The sequence below is a fragment of the Nerophis lumbriciformis genome, linkage group LG08 (genome assembly GCF_033978685.3).
Source record: "Nerophis lumbriciformis linkage group LG08, RoL_Nlum_v2.1, whole genome shotgun sequence".
Lineage (NCBI taxonomy): Eukaryota > Metazoa > Chordata > Actinopteri > Syngnathiformes > Syngnathidae > Nerophis > Nerophis lumbriciformis.
Window position 1 is genome coordinate 48,391,471 of NC_084555.2, and position 14,090 is coordinate 48,405,560.

The 14,090-nt window shown below is 40.9% G+C and overlaps 2 protein-coding genes across 2 annotated transcripts in view; both read right to left on the minus strand.

Moving 5' to 3' along the window:
* LOC133611942 (transmembrane protein 116) overlaps nt 1-14,090 on the minus strand; it is a 485,483-nt gene that overhangs the window by 427,803 nt on the left and 43,590 nt on the right. The window lies entirely within an intron of this gene.
* Nucleotides 1-14,090, minus strand: part of LOC133611331 (uncharacterized) — a 122,991-nt gene that overhangs the window by 106,380 nt on the left and 2,521 nt on the right. Inside the window, exons 2-5 of the mRNA XM_072913719.1 lie at nt 11,029-11,117; nt 10,790-10,895; nt 10,431-10,536; nt 9,285-9,343 (exon numbers count right to left, since the gene is read on the minus strand). Of these exons, the coding sequence (XP_072769820.1) occupies nt 9,285-9,343; nt 10,431-10,536; nt 10,790-10,888 (264 nt within the window). The 5' untranslated portion in view covers nt 10,889-10,895; nt 11,029-11,117. The remainder of the gene's footprint in view (nt 1-9,284; nt 9,344-10,430; nt 10,537-10,789; nt 10,896-11,028; nt 11,118-14,090) is intronic.

Sequence of the window (14,090 nt, forward strand, 5' to 3'; positions counted from 1 at the left end):
CCGCTTCCTTCTGCCTGTCTCTGTCAGAACTCTACATAGCACCCAGCATTGTCCCACCCACACAACCATCTGATTGGTTACATACAGAGCGGTAACAGCCAATCAGCAGTGCATATTTTGTCATTTTATTTAATCTGAGCAACAATTTGAGGCAGTTTAATGTGGATTAACGTGGGAAGAATTATTATAGTGTTCCCAATGTTAAAAGGATAAAGCCATTGTTTACAAATTTGGTAAATAAATAACCAAAACATTTATATTTTGTTGTTTTCTTATTGTACCGAAAATGAACCAAACCGTGACCTCTAAACTGAGGTACGTACTGTCGGAGGCAGATATTTACATATATCCGTATTTAAGTGTTACTTCTTTATTTTCATAATCATATTACAAAACAGCTGGTGTTTTTCTTCCAATTGTGATCTTTTGGTTGTCTGCAAATACTGTGTGCTAACCTTGAATATGGAATGTAAGAAAGAGAGATACTCCTTCTTCTTATCTATTCTTCTGTCCAGCTGCAGAGGAAAATGGGCATGTGTTTGGGCTGGAAAGACAAGACAGCGAGGGTGGGAGGGAGAGAGACTTTATAGAAGAGAAGGTTTCCATTTTTGAGAGGAGACCATCTTAGCTGCGTGATTGAATGTTCTATGCTGGACTGGTCTCATTTATATTTACAAAGCTTTGCAAATATATACAAAATACCTATTCTGTCTCTGGTGGTTCTTTTACTCAGCTTTAAGTGTCGTAAAGAGCTTGGGAGCGACGACCAGAAACTTGAAATCCCTGGGAGGAACAACTGGTCCAAACGCAACAGTACCCAACCAAATTTTTTGTGTATTGTTACACAAAAAAATGTTTATTGATTCCTTCAGGAGAGTTCCCTCAGGAAAATTAAAACGGTGTCAAAGTCCTTTTCACTGAGGGCCACTTGGACGTTATGTTTGGCCCCAGAGGACCGCTTCTAACAATGAATACTATTATTAAACCATATTTGTAAGTATTTCATTAGTAGATTTAAAAAAAATTAAAATGTAAAAAAAAAAAAGGTAATGTAGGAGCCAAATAGAGAGCCATACTTGAATCTATGTTTATTTTATTATTTTGAGTGATTGATGTGTGTATGTCAGTGTGCACCCTTTGCAGGTGGTGAAAAGTTCCCACGCAAGCCTATAAGGGGCAGGAGCGTGCTGGGCGCGTGATTGGCAGTCGGGCACCAGCATACCGTCTTTGACCTCACCTGTCTGTAGACCTCAGCTTTATATAGGCTAACATTTATTTTGTTTCCCGAGTATTCTGTTCCTTGATTTTTGTAAATAAAACAATCTTCAATTGCGCTGCTGGATCAGTTTGAATTAGTGGATGGATAGCGGGAAAAGGAAGAATTCGTGACAAGGAAGGCTGTGTATATGGTGTGAGTCAGACAAGATGCCCGCGCCACAAGTGGAACAAACATTTGAAACAAAGGGGTTATAGGAACAATCACTTTCAGTGTTTTACGCCACTTCAAGTTGTCAAAGACGCGCTGTGGAAGTACAGCCGACAGGATTGCGCACCAAACAGGAAGAAAGGCCAAAAGCGCATGCTTGGTGCAGAAGAACAAAGGACTTCTTTCATTTAAGGTTTGTGATAAACCATCAAACTCATTCGTTAAAAGGACTCTATAGTAATATAAAGTGAGTTTTTTTTGGACATTATCATGCAAGAAAAGTTTATTTTTGGGACCGCGATCACCGCGTAATGATTTTTAAAGGTTGCATTACAAACATTTGGTGAAGGGCTTGCGCGCGCGCGCGCCCGACGGCCCGTGAACGGACATTTAATTCCCCAAAAGGATAAAGACTGTTATTGAAACCTTTTATATTCGCTTGGAAGTGTAAATGTTTTTTGATGCACCAAGTGAAGGATTTTTGTTGATTAAAAGAGGAAAATGTCAGCTAATAATTCAGCCGAAGGAGAGGAAATGACGTCAATTGCGCAGGAGGCTTCTCGTGTGCGCGCCGCCAGAATAGGCAAAATGTCACACATAACAAGGCGAATGAACATTGTGCGCAATTTGATGGTGGATGCAGAGGCTTTAAAAGAAGTGAAAATAAATATGAGCAAGTTTAATGAATTCCTAATGGAGTTTAAATCTCTGCACAGATCATATTCTGAAGGTTTAGAGCCAGACGAGCGAAGGGATGATGACCAAACATGGTATCAGCCTAAAATTGCTCTTATAGATGCCTTTGAAGCTGAGGTGTCCCGATGGATATCAGATCTTGAAAACCCCTCAACCCACACCTGTGCTCCTCCACCTAAGGACATTGCTATATTTAAAGACAGTGATTTATTAACTGGTCATTTTAAGGACAATTTAGAAGCGGCGGACAGCCTATATAGGCATGAACTAACTGGTCACCCAGGCATAGTGTCAAGCAGGGAGGCATCAGTCAAGTCCTCCAGTTCAGGACGGTCATCCAATAATTCCTCTTCATCATTGCGGATTAGAGTGGAGGTGGAGAAGGCTGCTTTGACAGCCAGGGCAGCAAGGTTGCAGGAAAAGCATGGTATTGAAGAACAGGAGTTAATGTGCAGAAAAAAAAGAGAGGCTTTGGAGTTGAAAACAGAAATAGAGGCGGCTAATGCTAAAATTAACTACTTGAGGGAAGTAGAAGGTTTAGTGGTGCATGGTGCAGATCAGAGAGCAGTGGTTACAGGGGTAGCATTTGATCCATCCGGGTGTGGTTCACCTGTGGGAGGCCCAGTGGTTAGGCCCAAGGAAGGAGTTCAGATGCAGTTCCCCACTACTCTGTTCGATGCATCTATACCCCAAGTTCCACCTGCCAGCTTCCAACCTCAACAGGCCCCAATTCAGCATGCCAGCCTCCAACTCCAACCCCAACCTCAGCAGGCCCCAACTCAACTGCAGCAGGTCCCAGTTCTACCTCTGCAGGCCCCAGGTCAGCCTGCCGGTCTCTATCCCCAGCAGGCCCCCGTTCACCAAGCTGTGCCTGCCAGTTTCCAGTTCCAACCTCAACAAGCCATCCCCAGCTCAACACAGAACAATCAGCTGATCAAAATTCTGGAAGCCCAAAATGAACTGACAAAAATTCTTGTGAAACAGCAGCTTCTGTCCACTCTCCCACAAGGAAGTGTTCCCCTCTTTGATGGACAAATCTTGGAGTACAAGTCATTCATCCATTCCTTTGAACACATGGTCGAAAGTAAAACTGACAATGACAGGGACAGGTTGCAGTTTCTCATCCAGTACACAAAAGGCCATGCTCAAAAGCTAGTCAAAAGTTGTGAATATATGTCACCAGATAGAGGCTACCAGAAAGCCAAAAGGTTGTTAAAAGAGAACTTTGGTCATGACTTTAAAATTGCCTGTGCTTATCTCGATAAGGTCCAGACCTGGCCTCAAATCAGGGCAGAGGATTCCAAATCTTTGCAGGAGTACGCCATGTTCCTCAGGAGCTGCTGTAATGCCATGGAGGAGACGGAGTACATGGACGAACTGGACACAGTGGCCAATATGAAAAACATTGCGTTTAAGTTGCCCTTCAAGCTGAAGGAGAAATGGCGCAACAAAGCCTATGAGCAGCAGGAAGAGCACAACCGCAAGGTGAGGGTTTTAGACCTGGTTAGCTTTATAGAAAAGCAAGCTCGTGTGGCAGCCCATCCAGTCTTTGGAGAGCTAAGGGTACAGGAGCAGTCAGCCAGCATAGGAAAGGCTAGCGCTAGACCCTCTGTAAAGCCACAACACTCAAAGTTAGCTGGTAGTAGTTTTGCTACGAGTATTACTATTAGCCCAATGGAGTCCAAGCCAGAGTCTGAGTCAGAGCCCATTTGTCCACTTTGTAAAAACAAACACCCACTAGAGTTGTGTAGACTGTTCATTAAGAAGCAGCACAGAGACAAGCTTAGTTTCCTAAAGAGCCAGGGCATATGCTTTGCCTGTCTTTCAATAGGGCACATGAGTTCTGTTTGTCCAAGTCGTCACACATGTAGCATGTGTAAAAAATCTCACCCAAGTGTCTTACATTATGACAGGAAAGACAAGGTATCAAAAGAGATAGAAACGCCCTCTAGAGATGTAAGCAGTGCAGGAACAGAGCTATGTGGCCATATAGGGGCCGGGAACCAAGAGAGTGTTCTGTCCATTGTCCCAGTCAAAGTTAAGGCCGGGAAGGGCAGCCAGGTCCTTTCAGTTTATGCCCTCCTTGACCCTGGATCCTCCGCTAGCTTCTGTTCTGAACAGCTTATGTCCCAGTTGAACATAAAGGGAGTAAAGACCCACATCCTACTAAGGACCATAAATCAGAAAAAGTCTGTCTCAACTCACATGGTAGCTGGGCTGGAAGTGTCTGCACTGGACAACAATCATTTCCTACCTCTTCCTGTTGTCTTCACACAGAAAGAAATGCCAGTCACCACAAGCAGCATCCCCAAACAGGAAGACATAGCACCATGGCCATATTTAGGCAACGTTATACTCCCGAGCATCAGTTCAAAGGTGGAGCTGTTGATAGGCACAAATGCTCCAAAACTGTTAGAGCCATGGGAGGTTATAAATAGCCATGGTGGGGGTCCATATGCAATGAGAACGCTATTGGGATGGGTGGTTAACGGGCCATTTAGAGGTCGGAATAGTGAGGCAGTGAGTGCAACTGTGAACAGTATTTCAGTTGCAAATCTGGAGGAGCTTCTAATTTCCCAGTATAACCTGGAATTCAGTGAGGTAGTGTCAGAGGAAAAGACTGAGCTGTCAGTAGAAGACAAACAGTTTTTAGAGATAGCCAATGAGGCAGTGCTACAGGACGGACACTACAACCTGAAATTACCCTTCAGAAAGCCCACGGTCAACCTGCCCAACAATTGCCCAAGTGCCGAACAGCGCCTCCAAAGCCTGAAAAGAAAAATGGAAAGGAACCAGCAACTCAAACAGAAGTGTGTTGCATCTCTCAATAACATTCTGGAAAGCAACTATGCTGAGGAGGTGCCAGAGGAGGAGCTCAGCCAGACAAAAGTTTGGTACATACCACACCACAGAGTGTACCACCCCAAAAAGAAGAAACTCAGGATGGTCTTTGACTGTGCAGCCGCCTACAAAGGTGTGACCCTCAAAACAAAGCTGTCTCAATGGAGGTATGTGGGCAGTAAGGACAATCCAGCTGACGATTCCTCCAGAGGACGGAGTACAGGCAGATTCATGCAGCAAAGGAGATGGATATATGCCCCTGACTTCTTATGGAAAGTAGAGGAAAGCTGGCCTGCACAGGAAGCATTGGACTCCAAGTCAGTGTTACAGGATGACCCAGAAGTCAGAAAGAACACTACTGTCTTCACTACAGTGGTAAACACTGAACCCCCCACAAGCCAGCTGCTTTCCACCTTTTCAAATTGGAAAAAGCACCTTAGAGCAATGGCACGTTTACCCCAAGAGAGAATCGTCAACAGTCGTACCCTCTCCACAGTCTCCCCAGATCCACAGGACTTAGAGCCGTTGACCCCAAACCACATTCTCCTTCTAAAAACTCAACCCATCATTCCCCCTGGCACCTTCGAGAAAAAGGATCTCTACGCCAGGCGCCGCTGGAAACAGGTCCAGTATATGGCTGACCTTTTCTGGCACAGATGGACAAGGGAGTACCTGGCGCTTCTGCAGGAAAGACAGAAATGGACCCAAGTGAGGAACAACCTGCAGCCAGGAGATGTGGTCCTGGTGGTCGACCCCACAGCCCCACGGGGCTCCTGGCCATTGGGCAGAGTACTGGAGACTCGGCCAGATGGAGGAGGCCTGGTCCGGTCAGTCAAGCTCCAAACAAAGACTTCAGTCATCGAAAGGCCTATCACCAAGCTGTGCCGCATCTTGGAGGCTGAGAGCTGACTCGTCAGCCATGGAGACCAGACCACAAGACACGCACAAGGGGCGTAATGTATATACTTTATTTTCTCTCAAGGCTTTGCCTTTTGTTTGTTTATTATGGAATAGGCTCCTTTTTTCATTAAATTAATGTATGTGATTGAGTCTGTAAAGATCAATCAGGGGCCGGTGTGTAGGAGCCAAATAGAGAGCCATACTTGAATCTATGTTTATTTTATTATTTTGAGTGATTGATGTGTGTATGTCAGTGTGCACCCTTTGCAGGTGGTGAAAAGTTCCCACGCAAGCCTATAACGGGCAGGAGCGTGCTGGGCGCGTGATTGGCAGTCGGGCACCAGCATACCGTCTTTGACCTCACCTGTCTGTAGACCTCAGCTTTATATAGGCTAACATTTATTTTGTTTCCCGAGTATTCTGTTCCTTGATTTTTGTAAATAAAACAATCTTCAATTGCGCTGCTGGATCAGTTTGAATTAGTGGATGGATAGCGGGAAAAGGAAGAATTCGTGACAAGGAAGGCTGTGTATATGGTGTGAGTCAGACAAGATGCCCGCGCCACAAGTGGAACAAACATTTGAAACAAAGGGGTTATAGGAACAATCACTTTCAGTGTTTTACGCCACTTCAGGTAAATTGCAATAATTTCACCTCAACATTTGATGTACATTACTGTAAATGTAGTATATATTACTGTAAATAGAAAAACAATACATTTTATGGTTAAACAAAAGCAGCTCAGTAGCCAGAATTTTACTGTAAAATGTACTTTTGTTTTTTTACTGTAAATTAAAAAAAAATGCAATTTTACAATAAAATGTTGGCACCTGAGCTGCCAGTTTGTTTGCCCCCCCGCAAATCAACAATTGTAAATGTTTGGTGTATTACTGTAAATGCCAACACGGCACCACCGTTTATTACAGTAAAAAAAATTAACACAATTTTTATTTAGAGGAAAATGCTGTAAAAAGCACAGTAAATGCCACAATTTGACCTTGAAATCTATTGCTAATTTTACATTGCACAATTTGATGGATAACTTAGTATTTATTTATATTTAAAAAATGGTTTGAATGTTTGGTCATATATAATTAGACAATATTTAGGTTAACATTATTTAGTGGGTTAACATAATTGATGTGTAAAATTCACATTTTAAAAACGTCCGTAAAAAAATGTGTGCGATATTTCTTGTTCCGTTGTTGTGGATAAAGTTGATTGAAAGCAGTGACGTCACAAGTTCCTGTTCCGTTGTTGTGGATAAAGTTGATTGAAAGCGGTGACGTCACGGGTTCCACGTTGGCAGGTGTTGTGCCGGAAAACGCACCCCTGCCATAATATGCACCCCCTGACGCGGGAGCGCGCTTACGTCACTCGTCACTCGATTGCATCACTCGTCTCGAAAAGTATATCTAACTCGGCTGTTGGCTGAAATAGCCTCTTTTAAATCGCCTCTTTCGGCATAAAAAAGTACATAAAGTGAAATAATCCAAGTTTTCTTTAATTGTGCTTTACTTGTGGATGAATTAAAAATTGTGAGCATTTAATGATTTCGCCGTCATTCAAGTGGCTGAAATCGCCTCTTTCGGCATAAAAAAGTACATAAAGTGAAATAATCCAAGTTTTCTTTGTGCTTTACTTGTGGATGAATTAAAAATTGTGAGCATTTAATGATTTCGCCGTCATTCAAGTGGCTGAAATCGCCTCTTTCGGCATAAAAAAGTACATAAAGTGAAATAATCCAAGTTTTCTTTACTTGTGCTTTACTTGTGGATTAATTAAAAATTGTGAGCCTTTAATGATTTCGCCGTCATTCAAGTGGCTGAAATCGCCTCTTTCGGCATAAAAAAGTACATAAAGTGAAATAATCCAAGTTTACTTTAATTGTGCTTTACTTGTGGATGAATTAAAAATTGTGAGCATTTAATGATTTCGCCGTCATTAGATCAGATAAGGCGAAAACAACCAATTAATATTGGAATATTTGCTGTCCCGAAAATGTAGTATAATTGACAGCTATACTGTAAAGAATATGTACACCAAAGTAAACCTCTATTACATTTCACACCTGCCACAGAGTGCACCCCCCATCTATCTCTGGCTAGGAAGGTCCTAGAGACATGAAACTCACCCTGGTTACTAATCATAGCCCCCCGGGTATACATTGAAAACCATGTGAAAATTGGACTACCAGAACTGGAGTTATGGGGGGGGGGGTGCATTTCCCACCTGCCATAAAATGCACCCCCCATCTATCTCTGGTTAGGAAGGTCATAGAGACACGAAACTCACCCTGGTTACTCATCATAGCCCCCCCTGTATACAGTGAGAACCATGTGAAAATTGGACCTCCAGAGGTGGAGTTATTTGCATTTTCAGGCAGGACGTTCAGGCCAGCTGCCTGAGAATGCACCCCCTATGTTTTTCTTGGTATGTACAGTGTCCCCAGCTCTTGGTACATGGGACTTCTCTAACAAAGTTTACCTCACAATAGAGATAAAGTCCCTGTCACACCAAACATCATAAATACATCGGTATTACGATAATATAATCTGAAACCAGTCTTGTAATTAAATAGGTTTTTTCAGGTCAGAGGAGAAGAAATATAATTTCTTATCAAACAAGGTATAATGCAATTTATTTTAATACAAACAAATAACAAAATCCACCAATAGTTAAATAATTTATATATACAATATTAAAAGTCAAACGTCAAATAAAGTGAACACAAAGACAAGAACACTTTTTGGTAATAAAATGTAACTCCTCATAAAAAACTATACATCTATAAACAGAAATATTATTATATATTGGGCAGAAGGGGATAACATAAATATAGTTTAATACTTCCAACACTCCCCTCATCATGAACACGCAGGGCACAGGTAATCCCCATCCACATCTGGCCTCAGGACACACTCATGGTGAAACCACCTATCACAGATGTCACAGCAGATCTAAGGTGGGGGAGGAGGATGGAGGTGAGGAGGCAGATAAGTTGGGCCATTAAATGTATATAAATTCCGAATTTAAATAATTCATCATTATCACTGTTACAGCTCCATATCGAGACTTCACAGCCACAGAATCCACTTGCTCATACTACACATGAAATGGACTGAGACCTTTTTCCAGCTTCTGTATGAAATGAGGGAGTAGGTCATGGAAGAGTTCAGTAAACTGTTCTGTATTTGTTGGTTTCACTAACATTTGTAGGGCTTATTACAATTTTTTATTTTTTTACCTCTTTATCATTCAACCAATTTGTACACAAACACATTGAAACAGAAGGTACACTGTTTGAACTCATACGCATTATGCATTGTCACCAAAATACATTTTCCATTTTACTACAATAATGATGTTATCTACGCCCTGCTATTTCACAGCCTGACTGTATTGCACAGTGAAAACGTACCCATTGAGGGTTATCGCTCTCCTCCATCCCACAGCTGTGACAGACCTTGCTGAGATCATCTGTTCCGAAAAAGAGTATGCATCAATATTCAGTCTCGAATTTCTTCAAATATCTTGCTGAAATTAAAATAAACTCCAGTAATATGTAATTGTATTAAGCTGTCCTGATTATTTGATTTAATCTGTGCCATCAATATTTTTTATGGTTTAAAAATGTTAGTGGCAAACCTCATTTGAAATACGTCATCATTTACCGAGAAAAAATCTGTTTTTAAATGTGTTAAAGTAAAGCAATATGTTAAGCAGTCAACCAATTTTCAAATTCTTAAAATCAAGACTGTCTTGTATTACCTGGAGCAGGGGTCCCCAAACTACGGTCCACGGGCCGGATCCGGCCCCCCAGCATCCAAAATCCGGCCCACAGGAAGTCACAAGTTAAACAAAAAGTTTTAATTTTTAATTTTTTAATTTTATTTTTTTTAAATCTTTCTTTTCTAATCCATTTTCTACCGCTTGTTACTCTTGGTGTCTCCGAGCTGCTCAGGCAAATCATATTGTCTAAAAATGAATTTTCCCATAGATAACGTGACAATGTTAAATGTTGATGAACATCAATGTTAATTGATGTTAAATGACAAAACAGATTATAAAGACAATGTATATATGAATATATACATACATATATATATATATATATATATATATATATATATATATATATATATATATATATATACATATATATATATATATATATATATATATATATATATATATATATACAGCCTGGCCCCCGGCCAAAATGTTTTAACCCAATGCGGCCCCCGAGTCAAAAAGTTTGGGGAACCCTGACATAGAGGGTTAAAAGAAAGTGAGACAGTAGGACCCAGAGGACCCCTTCCACACATGCACTATTAATGTTACTTAAATAATTCCAGAATATCCAGCATTTATAAATTGGTACAACATAGTGTCTTGTACCAAGGTTATGGGCAATTTCAGTTTAGAACTAAGCATTTGGATACAGTGCTGTACATTCCTCTATAATGATTTACCCATTCCCCTGTCATTTCAACTGAAGGGCATGGGATTTAAAACAGCTCAAACATGAAGTAATTAATATTGATCTGCTAAAAATAAAATTCACCTGTTTCTTGAAGGAGAATAGTGGCAATATCCAGTCTCAAATTGTTCACAGCCGAAAGGTGCGTCTCAATGTTAATTGGCTGCCCTTTCAATATTTTCTCTGCAAACTAAAAAAAAACTTAGGTTAGCGTATAAGCATCTTATGATAAATACATAAACTAGCAAGATGATAAGATCCATGTTTTTACTTTGAGCAACATATGATTATACGCAAGTTATTCTTGTTAACATCAAAATTTTGGGATATTTAATGGTACATATCACAAACATGTAAGAAACCAGGTCATGGATTTCTCTTATGAAAAAAGGTAATGACCTTGAGGTTGTCCACATTGTTTCAGTAGTTTACAGTACACTTACTTTTAAGGCCAGGACACCACATGATGTGCCATCTTGCTGGCGTGCATGGGCCAGAGTGCTGCATGTCCACCTTGTCACATTGCAGTCTTTCTTTCGCATAAAGGCCCTTAATGATAGAAATATTACTTGTAAAAAACTATTGCACCATTGTCATTTAGCAGCTCTTAGAGCTGCTTTTTGTCTGACGTTATAGTGCAAGTACTATGTATCAGACATCATCCTTTAATGGAAAAAAATACCTTGTTGACTCCAGGCATCTCTGAATGTTCCTTTTAGATTCCCCCAATGGATCCAAAAAAAGGCATCTCCTCTCATGTGGGTAGATGACCTTTGTATTTTTAACATGGAAACAAGATAAGTGAGGCACAAACCTACTATTAGACAGATTCATCTGTAAGATTGAAATGGTACATGAAAATATTTTAGACTTCAGAAATGGCATTTGAAAGGGAGTTTCACCCTTGAAAGTATAGAGGGCCTTCAATAACGTAAAATCAACTATGATTAGTTTATTCAAATTTACTCTAGAGTTTAATGTAGAAAAGAAAACGTAAATTGTGAGAAGTTAATATGGCTTGTGTGATATTTAGATATACGCTGGTTGCGTGGTGACGTCAATACGCACTAGCTAGTGGACAATGTTAGAACAGTTACGCCTGATGCATAAGGTACACCTACAAACATTACAGCTTGCTTTAAATGATATTGTTGCAATTCAACATACATTGATACACAATAACGTAAAATCAACTATGATTAGTTTATTCAAATGTACTCTAGAGTTTAATCGAGACAAGAAAACGTAAATTGTGAGAAGTTATATGGCTTCCTATCAAAATCATTGGCAAATAAAAACAAACGCAGTAAGTTTGGTATAGGTTTTTATTTATTTTGTGTTACATAGAAATAACACTGCACTTCTTCTGAATTGGAACATCCAAAAGGAACCAACTTTGAAACCATAATTTTCTTTTCTTCTGGAAACATGTTAAGAGACCAATAAATTGTGTGTTTTGGATTGACACAGCAGTGTGTGTGTGCGTGTGTGTAATATATATATATATATATATATATATATATATATATATATATATATATATATATATATATATATATATATACATATATATACATATATATATATATATATATATATATATATATATATATATATATATATATATATATATGTGTGTATACACACATATATAGACATTTTTAGAACAGCAATATCCCCCCCACTGCAAGGAAAGGGCTATGATGAGTAACCAGGGTGAGTTTCATGTCTCTAGGACCTTCCTAGCCAGAGATAGATGGGGGGTGCATTTTATGGCAGGTGGGAAATGCACCCCCCCATAACTCCACTTCTGGTAGTCCAATTTTCACATGGTTTTCAGTGTATACCCGGGGGGCTATGATGAGTAACCAGGGTGAGTTTCATGACTCTAGGACCTTCCTAGCCAGAGATAGATGGGGGGTGCATTTTATGGCAGGTGGGAAATGCACCCCCCCCATAACTCCACTTCTGGTAGTCCAATTTTCACATGGTTTTCAGTGTATACCGGGGGAGCTATGATTAGTAACCAGGGTGAGTTTCATGTCTCTAGGACCTTCCTAGCCAGAGATAGATGGGGGTTGCATTCTGTGGCAGGTGGGAAATGCACCCCCCCATAACTCCACTTCTGGTAGTCCAATTTTCACATGGTTTTCAGTGTATACCGGGGGGGCTATGATGAGTAACCAGGGTGAGTTTCATGTCTCTAGGACCTTCCTAGCCAGAGATAGATGGGGGGTGCATTCTGTGGCAGGTGGGAAATGCACCCCCCCATAACTCCACTTCTGGTAGTCCAATTTTCACATGGTTTTCAGTGTATACCCGGGGGGCTATGATTAGTAACCAGGGTGAGTTTCATGTCTCTAGGACCTTCCTAGCCAGAGATAGATGGGGGGTGCATTTTATGGCAGGTGGGAAATGCACCCCCCCCATAACTCCACTTCTGGTAGTCCAATTTTCACATGGTTTTCAGTGTATACCGGGGGGGCTATGATGAGTAACCAGGGTGAGTTTCATGTCTCTAGGACCTTCCTAGCCAGAGATAGATGGGGGGTGCATTCTGTGGCGGGTGGGAAATGCACCCCCCCCATAACTCCACTTCTGGTAGTCCAATTTTCACATGGTTTTCAGTGTATACCCGGGGGGCTATGATGAGTAACCAGGGTGAGTTTCATGTCTCTAGGACCTTCCTAGCCAGAGATAGATGGGGGGTGCATTCTGTGGCAGGTGGGAAATGCACCCCCCCATAACTCCACTTCTGGTAGTCCAATTTTCACATGGTTTTCAGTGTATACCGGGGGGGCTATGATTAGTAACCAGGGTGAGTTTCATGTCTCTAGGACCTTCCTAGCCAGAGATAGATGGGGGGTGCATTCTGTGGCAGGTGGGAAATGCACCCCCCCATAACTCCACTTCTGGTAGTCCAATTTTCACATGGTTTTCAGTGTATACCGGGGGGGCTATGATTAGTAACCAGGGTGAGTTTCATGTCTCTAGGACCTTCCTAGCCAGCGATAGATGGGGGGTGCATTTTATGGCAGGTGGGAAATGCACCCCCCCCATAACTCCACTTCTGGTAGTCCAATTTTCAGAAGGTTTTCAGTGTATACCCGGGGGGCTATGATGAGTAACCAGGGTGAGTTTCATGTCTCTAGGACCTTCCTAACCAGAGATAGATGGTGGGTGCATTTTATGGCAGGTGGGAAATGTACGAGTATTGGATCACGACAACACGTCGAATTGGATCACGACAACACGTCGAATGAAGCAGCAAACATTCGTTCTTCTTGATGTCTCTAAAAAAGTACATATAGAGGTTTACTTTGGTGTACATATTCTTTACAGTATAGCTGTCAATTATACTACATTTTCGGGACAGCAAATATTCCAATATTAATTGGTTGTTTTCGCCTTATCTGATTTAATGACGGCGAAATCATTAAATGCTCACAATTTTTAATTCATCCACAAGTAAAGCACAATTAAAGTAAACTTGGATTATTTCACTTTATGTACTTTTTTATGCCGAAAGAGGCGATTTCAGCCACTTGAATGACGGCGAAATCATTAAAGGCTCACAATTTTTAATTCATCCACAAGTAAAGCACAAGTAAAGAAAACTTGGATTATTTCACTTTATGTACTTTTTTATGCCGAAAGAGGCGATTTCAGCCACTTGGCGAAATCATTAAATGCTCACAATTTTTAATTCATCCACAAGTAAAGCACAATTAAAGAAAACTTGGA